This window comes from Motacilla alba, chromosome Z (assembly GCF_015832195.1).
Source record: "Motacilla alba alba isolate MOTALB_02 chromosome Z, Motacilla_alba_V1.0_pri, whole genome shotgun sequence".
NCBI classification, from domain to species: Eukaryota; Metazoa; Chordata; class Aves; order Passeriformes; family Motacillidae; genus Motacilla; species Motacilla alba.
In genome coordinates, this window is record NC_052046.1 from 60,640,281 (window position 1) to 60,652,697 (window position 12,417).

The window sequence follows — 12,417 nt, forward strand, 5'->3', positions numbered from 1 at the left end:
TCTGGGGCAGGTCACCAGGCACCTTGAAGACCTTGACCCTGTGAGGGGCAAGTGATGCAGAAGGGGTTTGCGTGGTGATGGCACAATGAGGGCACAGATCCTGTGGTGTCCCAGCATGGGGGTACACTGGCTACCTCCTGCCTGCCCATGCACCATGGGTCAGTTTCTGTTTGTATCAGAGAATATTAAAGAACAAGTGAATTGTATATGTCACGGTGGTTTTTATGCAATTTTAGATCTTGTGGATCTGATACAGCTGACCTGTGTGTGTTGACAGATCTGTGTATGTTTATGGGCATGTGCTTTCTTTGTTCAGAGTTAAGAGTCAACTAAAAGTCCCTGAGTAGGATGGGTGTGTGGGTAACCTGGTCCTCCAGGTCAAATTAAATTGAAGTCACAAACACTATTCAAAATGCAGAGTCCAATCCTGTGATAAGCTTCTGCAGCCCCAAAACCCCTACAAGAACATAACAACATGGTGTAAAGGGCCAAAATCTGCAGATGCCTTTCTAACAGTGATTTTTCACCACTCTCCAAATCTTCCAGACCAGGAGACTATGGAAAAGAGGTTACTCAAGCAGGGTGTTTCCACATATATAGAACGTACATACTTGCAATACAGTGTCAAGAAAAGCATCCCTGGACTTAAGAGAATCTTCAGCATATGCTTTGGTCTCTTGGTTGTAGATGTAGTAGATGAGTAGATGGCAAAACATACCATCAACACCTGCTCTGTTGAATCTGATCCAGATAAATAAGTTATAGCTAAACAATCACCTGCTCAGCCTGTGTTTAATAATAGCATACTTCAAATCCAGGTCATCTGTAGTTAGAGGGGTTTCTTACAATCTCAGCACTCTGCTCTTAAGCATCTATTTTATTGGAAGAAGAGAGTAATTCTTGCCAAAACTACAGCTAAATCACTAGAGACAATAATATAAATCCTGAATTCAGTGGGGTTTGATTTTCTTGATATAGCTAAAGGAACTCTTAAGGAGAAGACAGTAGGCTAAAACAAGAGTAAAGAGAGAAATTATTTATTTATAACACATTAGGAACACTTTTCACAAGACATCATTAACAGGGTGACTACATAATAAGGTGATCATAAAGGAGTGACTTAAAAAGCTGATTAAAGACAAGGCATAGTTTATAGGCTAGTCATGGAAACTGGTAGGCTTTTTCCTCCCATAAGCAAAGCTGCACAAATAAAGACTGTCATACTATTTCTGCAAAGGTAAAAGATTGATTTACTCAATCTGTACATTTTCTTTATATTGTATAAATTTACCAATACTTAGATTAATGTTTTCATATAGTTTATGATGTTAAATTTAAATACAGTATTATGTCTCATTAATTTAAGGTGCAATTTATCAAAATCTACAGTAAATATTTTCTTCTTAATCAGTTCTCTTTGGCACACTTCTGGTCTGTCTAAATACAAAAGTGTAGGATTGAATTGAGTATATAACACTGCAGGTACTTGGAAGGATTTTTGTTAGCAAATGAATGTGATTTTATGCTTATCACAAGCTTTTTCACAAAGAAATAACTATATATGAATTTCAGTTTAATTTATATATAAAATGGCTAACTACTTCAATGTGCAAGGCAGAAAAAAATTTGTTACAGCAGCTCCTCCCTTGAGAGAGTGATTTTTGCACCATGGACATCTTGTATAAAATGTTATAGAAAATGGAGTTTTTAAATGAGGAAGTTCTTGGTGCTTCTTATCTTACAGCAAGCCACCTGAGGACATGATTTTCTAGGTCCAGAAATGGTTCATAAGATACAGTTTAGTTGACAGGTTGGCACTGTAGTGGTGTTGCAGCTATTAACTTGCATGTTCAACTGACAAACTAAACCAAAGAGCCAAAAAAACCCAACCAGTGTAAGGAGTTTAGTGAAAGTGGCTTCCTTCTATGAGAAAGGTCTCATTCCTATATTCTTGATATATGTGTGTATATATATATCTATATCTATCTGCTTTTGTTGCAAGGAAGAAACATTTAGAATTTGCAGTCTGCACTTGTGTGTTTATGACCTCTTCTTACTTTTGGGCTGACTAATATTTTGTTAAAATCATAAGTGGACAATAGAAAATGGGCTTCTGTGTCTGATGGAAATGTACAAGGAGGCCATCAAAGGTGACCTAAATAGATAAAGTATCACTTTACAAAAGCTCTTCAAATGCCAGAAGAGCAAGCTCAGAGCAATTTATTTCGCATCTGAAGGCCTATACCAGCAGCTGGCATTCACATAAAAGGTATGAGGAAACTTAGCTACATAAATACTGGACCTCTTTCAGTGACTAATTATTCCACAACTGAATAAAAACTAAACCCTATTCACAGTAAAATGTACTTATTTCAAGGCCCTTCTGGTCTGTTTTTTCCTGAATCACGCAAGTAGTATCCCCTCAGCTGCAGAAATTAGCATTTTGGCAAATGATCAAGTTACAGTGCAACCTGTTTAGAAGGCAAGGATGTAAAAAGGGATTTCATACAGGTACTTTGTGATGTGGTAATGTGTAAAATGCTGTGCTACTCCTGAGTAAAACACATTTGGCTGTCCCAGCTAATGACCCATTTATGAGCATGCTGATTCCAGAGAGGCATTTCACAGCCTCAGGAATAGTATCTATTCTAAATAATAATAATAATAATAATTAAAAAAAAAAAAAGTATTTTACAACTGTCTTCTTTTTCTTCAGCCTGTCAGTAAGGACTAACAATGGTGAGTTCAAACTGTTGAGGGAGATGATGAGAAGGGACAGAACTGGTAAGGAGAATCAGAGTCTGTGTGGTAAATCAGATGTGAGATGTAATTCATTCTCAATTTCCTTTAAGCTTTTTGAGATATTGCATATGGCCATGCTTAGTGCTCCTGTTTTATCTGAAAGCTACTGGCTTTAGAACTGAGATGTCTGTGTGAAGGATATGGTATCAGATTTATCTACAGCAAAGCCTCCATTGATGTAAGATTTCTTGGCCTGTGTTTCATCATTATCAAGTATTCCTGTTTCCAAGGCAAAAGGATTGACTATGTTGACTTCAGAGGTGACATCCATCTGCTCCAGCTCCTTTTTTGAGAGCTTCTCCACTATTCCTGTACCAAAGGCATCTCCCAAGACATTCACCATTGTTCTGAATCGATCCCTATGGAACAAAAAAGTTGTCAGACAAACCATTCAGTTGTTTATAAAATCCTTTTAGTAAAAGTAAAGTACTCTAGCTCATGCAGCACTGTTTTCTTCCCAGTGCAGATATTGGTAATTATTCAGTTAAAAGAAAATAGTCTTTGAAAACAAGAATCAGAATTTTACCCACAGGTATTTGAAGAAGCCTGGAATAATTTTCATGAGAAATGATTTTGTACAGGACATGCGAAACTGCAAGTCACATCACTTGTCTGTTAGAGCAGTAATTCTACTGCTGTGGCACAGCCTTACAAAATGTTGGAAGGATCACCTCTCAGGCCCCTGAAGTATGCTACAAAGCTGGTTCCCTTTTGTAATGATAGACTGTAGGGTGCAGCAGCACAGTCTGCATTGTGCCTTTTGTCATTCTAATAGTCATGTTCTCAGCCAAAAGAGCACCTAGCCCAGTATGTCCAGTATTCTGGCCCAAACCTGGAAAGGGAAAGGCCTGTCTTCTGCTAGCTTCTCCCGACTAAAGGGCTGAAGGACAAACCTATACTAAAAAAGTCACTTAGAGGAATATGATACTCCTGCACTACTGATTTTTCTCCAGACAGAAATGTGACATGCAGGCCTTAAAAACCTGCTGCTACTTGGCAGAGGAACAACAAACCCTTGCAACATAACAAAGTTTGAAAATCAACGTGGAAGTATGCTATAGAGAGATGGAAGGCCATGCTTCCCTGTTTTTCTTTTCAGCTACAGAGCACTACAAAGGCTGTGCAGCAGAACAAGTTTCTCTTTCTGTGCAGAGACATTGAGGTGGATATATTTACAATATTTTGCAATACTTCTACAATACTGCTGAATTCTAGTGCTAAAAAAGTTTTCCAGGCGCAACAAAATTTTATGGTAGGGAACAAAAGAGAGAGCAGTAAATATTCCAGTAGTATCAGTGTGACAAGTGAGGAAATCAACAGCACTGGAAACTCATCTGTTATAATAGCACTATTCTATTTAATTTAATTTACACAGCAAAACACATCTTAGTCTGAAAAATGCCTTAATTAGAAACAGAAATATCCTGAATTATTTGTATGTTTTATGGTGGAACAAGTACCTTCCATGTAGTAATACTGTGCCTAAAACTCACAAAAACTATGGACTTCTAAAGTGGAGTAAAGATCAGATCCATAAAGCATGATTGCTCTGAGAAATAGGGTATTGTTCTTTTTCTCTCTCACTCCCATAAGGTAAGTAGAGGGCATCAAATGAAATTATTAGGGTGTAGATGAAAATTAACAAAATTCAATTATATCTGTGCATCATTAGGATGTGGAATTCATCTCCCTAGGACTTGTGGAAACATGGGTCCCAAAGCAATGAGGAATTCATAGAAGAAGAAGACAAAAATCACTTCTAACTCAGGAACTCTCTGTTCTGCAATTTGCAGGAGGCTGGGCAAATACTTTGAATAAAAGAACCATTATATATTTGTGTGTTCTTAGACTCTTTAGATACCTGCTCTGAGCCAGTGGTTTGTACTGATCTGCACTATCCTTAGAAATATTAAATGCCCACTAGGTATAGAAGAGAGCTGGAGAAAACAAAATTACTGTGGAGTACAGCAAACAAAACTATTAGACCCTGTTCCAAGCAGCTGACTGGGAGAATGTACTTGTGAATGGAACTGGTTCCTTTGGAGAAATTATGCTTATACATAAATTGAATTGATTCTTGGGATCCATACAACAGGTCTGATTTTCTGGAGACTGGCATTTCTCTCTATTTGCAAAATTGAGTTATATAATCAAATAAATTAAATATATCTGTGAAATACATAGGTTGCCACCAGAAATCCTTCAAGAAAATGATTGGAAAGGCCAGAGGAGGAACAGCAAGGCATTTATCTTGAGTGTAAATAAACCGGAAGAAGACATGTAAATATTACGAAATTATTAAGATCATTGGATTGATATCAGTGAAATGTTAGCCATGCAAACTGCAGGCGAAAAAGACCTTGGGCTGACCACAAAAGCTCACACAGTTTAGGAGGCAAAAGAACTGAAGGTATACTTGTTAACTTGTGAATCCTGTTACCCTATGTATCATGAGACAAAACTGAGCATTGATAGCCGTCTGACCTCCAGAATACACTCTGATTCTTTGGTCTTTTGCTAAAGTGGCAGAGATACACACTGGTGTAACTTGAACAGAAAAGATTTCTGGTGAAAAGGTTTCTCTCCAGAAAGAGCAGATGAATGTGACTGAGAGGTTTTGAAGTGTTCTGATATGGTTTGGATTAGGCATAAGAATCACTTTCCAAATTTAGAAGTGTGCTTGTTGACTGAGGGCTGGGCCTGTGAAAAACAGCCCTAGCAAAGTAGTGCTGGCAGCACAGATATGTGTACAACCTGCTGTATGTGTGCATCTGGAATCCATGGTCAGTTTTGCTTTGTTCATGTTTTGCTCCACTGCCAGTTTATGGATATCATGTGCTTTGAACTTGTGGCTACATTTGATTTTTATGAACATTGTATGTGTTAAGCATAATGTGGTGGCATGTCTGACACTCTAGAGACATTTCTTAGTACTGTCAAATTTGTCTGTCTTGAGGATAATGCTCATGATTTATTAGTGATGTGACCACTACTTTAAGGCAGAAAGCATCTCTGAATGTGAGGTTATTCACTACCATTCCATGGAGGACTTCTCCCACAATCAAAGCTATTACTGCATTCAACTCTGAACAAGCCTGGCCATAAGAATAATATTTGTCCACTTTCTGCAACTAAATGATTTTATTGCTTTCTTTCTCAGACTCACACATTTCTAGGCAACTAATGCAAAAATTAAAAAAAAAAAGATAGGGAAAAAGAAAAAGGAAAAAACCATTAAATATGAGGTGCCTTAAACTTACAGAAGCCAGTCAACTGCAATGATCAGAGTAACATCCTCGGCAGGCAGGCCAATGGCACTCAGCACAATCACCATGGTAACGAGTCCGGCTTGGGGCACGCCTGCAGCCCCGATGCTGGCTGCTGTAGCTGTGACGCTAAATCCCAAATAAAACCCAGAAAAGGCATTCAGAATACATGTTACTCACAGAAACTCTGTTTTCTGGCACAAATAGTTTAATTTCACTTCAAGAAAGAAGCCTAAATGTTTCAGTTTTTCCTCTTGAATAGTATTTACTCAAAGTCTGGTATCAAGCTTATAGGACAAGCCATGTTCTGATGATGTACTCTTATGGTTACACTGCAGAATAACAGGCAACACATGTCTAGCAAGCAAACTGGATGGATCAAAGATAGAGGCTGAGTTAGGTTTGCAAGTGTTTGCAGGGAAGAATAATGGCAATTTTCATAACAGTGTTGTATACCAGCTGTATATCCTGATCCATCCTACCTCCCCATCAGGTTGCACTGGCTAGGCCTTGGATCAAGAAGTGAGAATATTTGTTATTTCTTGTGCTGTGAATGATAGTTTAAACTTTCCCATGGAGAATCCAAAGTTTATGTACCATTCACAAAAAAGCTCATTTCCCACAAAATGCATGTGACGGCTTTAGTCTTACCTAATGGTAACTATTTGGCCAATATCCAGTTCTAAGTCATTCAGCTGTGCAATAAATATGGCTGCTACTGCTTCATAGAGAGCAGTGCCATCCATGTTGATGGTAGCTCCAACTGGAAGAACGAACCTTGTGATTCTTTTGTCAATCAAGTTTTTTTCTTCTGCACAGCGGAAGGTGACAGGCAAAGTTGCTGAACTGGCACACAATGAAACACATAAAATAAGTGAAAACAACAACAAACCATTTCTATTATGTTTCCTTTTGCTCAGAGCATGATCTGCTTTATGACTCAAAAGGAGATCTAAGGCAGGAAGGAAGGCTGCACCATGAAAAAGCAAAGCAACTTTTGTTATACCTTCTAATTATTGGAAGAAATAGCTAAGTGTTAGTTGTTCTCAAAATTACATGGTAAATTGCCATGGTGTATGTAGTCACAAACAATGTTCATCAGCTTAAATGCTGTCAAGTCTGTGGCTAATGAACTGAATGGCAAAGAACTGCCTCCTCCAGGGAGAGGCAGACTCTCATTTGGTGTAGGCTAACGCACTCTGTAGTGTCCTTTGGGTACAACAGAAATAATGATGAAAACAGTATTTCAGCCTCCAGTGGACTGAGAACTGTCCAGCTGATACCAGGGCTTTTAAAAAATTAGCAATAAAATCAGAGCACAGACCATGCAATTATTACTAAGAACATTACAGAAAAGATTTTTTTTGTTTACCTGGAAGAGATCATAAGGGCTGTAAGAAGTGCCTGAGCCATTCCCATGGCAAACCGAAAAGGATTTTTCCTTACTATTATTAAGTAGATAAGCGGCAGAACTATACTGGAATGGATTGCAAGTCTGCAAAATAAAATCAACTAGTTAAACAAATAGATCCATCTCATTGTCTTTCTTTACTAAGATGGTGATAATAGGTACCCAGCTCTGTCCTCAAATATACTTATGAAACACTAAAGGTGACTTTAGTGACACCTAGGTGCAAAATTTAGAGAGAATGCAATGTTAATAAAAAGCAGACTAATGCTGTTCTACACTTCCTTTTGGAAAGGAGAGAGAGACCACATATGGATCGTCTCTCCTAAGCTGAGCAAGAATTGACTTGGAAAGAATTTTAAACTGATATAAATGAGCAGCCTAAACTAATATGTAATATTTAAAGTGATGTGCAGAGGGTGATTTGAAGTAACGCTAAAACACTTCTCTTTTCTCCCAAATCCTTACAATGAAAACCAGAGACAAATCAGAAAACCAAGTCAAATTATTATTCTCAGCTTGTCTGCCCTTACAGAACATGTTTTAGAAATAAGGTAAATATGCTTTCCAGTCAGGGACAGCTGAAATGCACATCTTTCTGCAGAAACTTCAAATATGGACCTTTAGAAAAATCCACATCTGCTCTGGGGAAAACTGTGTAAGCTCAGGTCTACAATTAAAATGTTGTGGGGTATTTGAGACTGTTTAAATGAGACGTATATATCTAAGCATTTTTAATGTTGTAAGATGCTGAAAAACTATATTTTGAAAGTATTAATTTTTAAAATTAGGTGGATTGGCTCATAGAAGATAACTAGCTCTCTTGACTTTAGCAGCTCAGATGTATTTGCCTGGGTATTTGTATAGGTCTCAGGGACAAAATCATCCTTCAACTTATGCATTAATTTTGAACACTGTGCAGTAATCCTAAATGTGCATGAATGCAGAGCTTGTGGACATTAAGATAAAAGGTAAACTGACTGCTGTAAGTACGTTTGAAATGAAATGTATTTGAAGGGTCTGTGACTATTCCCTATGTTCAAAGGTTGCAATTATAGCACATCCGCTTTTCATGAAAAGAATTATCACATAGCCTGGAAACATAAACCCAAAAACTCTTGTCACCCATGACCTTGGAATTTTTATTCTGTCCTCACAAAATGTTCATGTGCACATTCCTGTGTTGTAATAATGCTTCATGATTTCAGAGCATTTGATAGAGATAGCAATAAATCATGGCACTATTTGTTCTGCCAAAACCAGACAATTAAGAGACCAGTTGTCACAGTAGAGAAATCCACAATGGCATCAAAAATCATCCACAAAACCTACATATTTGTTTCCTTGAAAAATTATCTTTTTCAAAAGGAAAGGCATTGATGTTTTCATTCTGTATGGGAACATATAATAGAATTGTAGAGTCATATGACTTAATTACTGGAATGTAAATAATAGCATGCAACATGTCTTGATAAAATTTTGTAAATAACTCTAGAAAGAAATCTAGCAATTTATACATGCACCACCACAAGGCATCATTGTATAAATTGCTAGGTTTGTGACATGCCTGAGAACACACTGAATATAGGAAAAAAAATAAAAGTCGTATGGGTGCCATTTGCTGTCTTAATAAAATGTTAATGAGAGTAAGCATTTCAAGTATGTCTAAGTCTAAAAGCTTAGTTATTTGAAATACTTAGTAATTTGAAATATTTAGATTTGCACCTTTTTAGAAGCAGCATGAACATGACATTATTCAAAATAAAGTATTTTTATGTATCTGCTTTGCTATTACTGGTTTTCCTGAAACAAATTTTAGGTAATATTTATTTTTGTTCAAAAAATGCAATTATCAGCAAGCAGCATAATTTTTTATACCAAAATCATAATCAGCAATTGAAAATAGAAATTCTATAGCATTAATTTTTAAGTTAGAAAGAATCATGTCCCTCAGAATCCCAAGCTGCCATTCCATATAGCAATATCTCTTACAGGGATACAGCTGCCTTGCTGCATTCAGAAGAGACAAAGGCACAGGCAAGGAGAGTCTACTTGCTGCAGCTTTTTTTTTTTTTCTTTCTTTTTCTTTTTTTTCCCTCCCACTTCAGCCTGAGTTCCCTCTGCCACTTAAGTTATGTCTCCATTTTGACTTTCCTCTGCTGTAACTTCTAATATGTCCTCGTCCTGACTCTACAACCATTAATGATGAGAGATTTGAGTTACTTGGTGGCAAATTGCACCAAAGATGCTGGGGAAAGTCTGTTCCCTCATGGTGACCTGAATGAGACAGAGAGACTGAGATGAGCTGGTAGGGCTGAGGCTATGAAAGATCATGAATAATTAAGTTGGGAAGAAGGTGAGCTGGTTAAGTAGATAAAAGAAAAGAAAGCAGAGGATAGGACAAATATCTTGATAAGGAATACAAGAAACATTTAAGATAACCTGTTATTTTCAGGTTCAAGCTTAAAGAGAGGATGATAATAAGCAGTTACAGAAGACACCAGTGAACAGAATACACTGCAGACAGGGTCAACACATAAGAATGAAAACCAAAATGATGGTGTGAACAGCAGTTTTTAAGAAACCCAGACAAAGAGCAACATTTCTCCTATTTCCTGAAAGGTAAGAAAAAAGAGTATTCTTGCAGGCTGAAAAATGTAGAACAAGCACCTCTTCCCTGCAGCCTACAGCCTTGTGTGTATGTGTCCATATCTGCTCCCATGATCTGATTATTACATGATCTCCCTGATTATCAGTTTTGCAGAGAATATGCTGCCGTTATCCACAATGCCTTGAGCAGCACTCATGGGAGGCTGCTCTGCAGGAGGCAGAAATGCTGCAGAGATCTGCCTCAGCACCCATCAGGGGAAATGATCATATTTGGAGGAACAGAGAATTTTTCACTCCAAGGATGCAAATGTGCTCACTAATGTTTTTGATCTCACCTGGGGATCTACTTAAAATTGTTGTGCCTGTCAAACTAATGGTTACCAGCTAAACAGGAGGCTATGCAATGGCAATTTACTTTGCAATCAAAATGCTTTGGAGAAGGCACTGTTTCTTCACACACATCTTAAGGAAAACTTGCCTTGTCGCAATACAAATAGTAACCTGTAACCAGTGACTGATAACTAAATATTCATAAAACTTGCTATCACATCTAAAACTAAAACTTGCCATCTGATGTAAAACTGAAGTCAAAAGGCAGTAGTAATCCATTCAATATATTCCTCCTCTGATTTAACTGGAGTTAACGACATAGAAAACCTGCAGAAGTAATACACTGCCATTCTGTCAATGATTTCTATCTACCTTGTGGTTGGGGTGTCATTTATAATTTGTATAGAAAATATTAGAGTCTTGATTTACCATCTCTTGGTAAATATCAGCTTTCGAAACCTGTAAAAATCTGACTTATTTTCCAAGTGCAAAGAAATACTCACAAAAAACTGCATAATGCATTAGATGAACATAACTTGCACTCATCTCTGTAACATTTTGAAAAAGTCATGAATCAGTGCTATTTCTGGAGCAGTAATTCTTATTTAGAAATAAATTTTCTCTCTGATTTTCAAACAGCTAGTCCAAACATACTGGCTTATGAATAAAACAAAACAACAGCCTTGAAATAAATGTGCTTATCTAGCACAGATTAATGTTAAAACCCCAGAGATCCTTCTTGACTATTTATAAAGTAGTTTGCATTTAAGACTAATATATTACCATTCTCTTTGCTTGGCTGTCAGAAAGTGTGTGAATGACATTTGAAGAATAGCATGCAAATGCATAAAGTGTGGGGAAAGAAACTCTTGAACAATTTTGCACCTAGTCTCAAGAAAAAACACATATAAATTCTTAGTGTACTGAAGGAATTATAGGAGTGGATGCTAAGGTAATGAACCAAGACTGCCTAGAAGGCTATGCTTCACTGAATTGGAAATAGACATTTAAGCACATTTATATTATTACGACTGTAATATCCATTCATCTGACAAAAGAGTCCTTTGTAGGATAGTCTTCAGAGATATATAACAACCTGGTATTATAACCTATCACTTGGAGCAGTTAAGTTATTCTGAAGTTCCACTGCTGAAAGTCTCCACATTATGCAGGTGTAACCTCCTCCACCCAGACTGTTCTACATAGACAACTACTAAGAAAAAAGAATAGAAAAAAAAGTTCTGATGCTTAGCTATGTTGTTCAGATTGCAACTTCTCTTTTTGCAGCCTCACCATCTACCCTAACCTTGGAGGAGGAATAAGCAAACAGTGCAATCCCCAGGGCTTCTCTTGATGTCAGCTCTCTGCTCAGTACTGGGGAGGGAAGGGATCAGTCTCTTTGGCATCCTTTATTGTGCACTGCTCTTACTATGCATCTGTATTCAGCAGGGAATTTGGTCTGTGCTGCAGCACCTTGGGCCCAAAAATTCCATGGAGGTTCCCAACATAACCCACGTATTTGTATACATTTGATAGGCTGGCAAGCCCCAGTAAGACATAATTCATAATCTCACCTTTAATACAACAATATTTTCTTCAGCACAAGCTGTGAAGATGAAACAGTGAATGCAAGAAAGGAATTTGCTTTTGGGTTTTGGGTTTTTTAAGAATGCAAGGCAGTGACTTTTTAAAACAGGACATGCATCCAGCAAAACCGTGGATTCAAACCATCTTCACATATCCTCATATAATCTTCACTGATGAGAATTTTTGTCTCTGACCTAGAAGACTGTGTGGATGTGGTGTATAATTGAGTGGTAATCAATTGAGCTCCAAAACTGCATACATCTTTAGGAAATGACATACCCACTTATTACTGTAGCCATATAAAGACCCAATTTACGAAAGATTTCCCAGTCCTCCACTTCTATTATCTTCCCAGCAATTAAAAACATGATACCAATTGGCATATACCTAGAAAGCAAAAATAAAGCTTTCAAA

General features: G+C 37.4%; 1 protein-coding gene across 1 annotated transcript in view; it reads right to left on the minus strand.

The window, feature by feature from the left end:
* Positions 1–1,015: 1,015 nt before the first annotated feature.
* Positions 1,016–12,417, minus strand: part of SLC1A1 (solute carrier family 1 member 1) — a 50,511-nt gene continuing 39,109 nt past the window's right edge. The window contains exons 8-12 of the mRNA XM_038123393.1: positions 12,283–12,390; positions 7,441–7,563; positions 6,720–6,914; positions 6,063–6,197; positions 1,016–3,161 (exon numbers count right to left, since the gene is read on the minus strand). Of these exons, the coding sequence (XP_037979321.1) occupies positions 2,915–3,161; positions 6,063–6,197; positions 6,720–6,914; positions 7,441–7,563; positions 12,283–12,390 (808 nt within the window). The 3' untranslated portion in view covers positions 1,016–2,914. The remainder of the gene's footprint in view (positions 3,162–6,062; positions 6,198–6,719; positions 6,915–7,440; positions 7,564–12,282; positions 12,391–12,417) is intronic.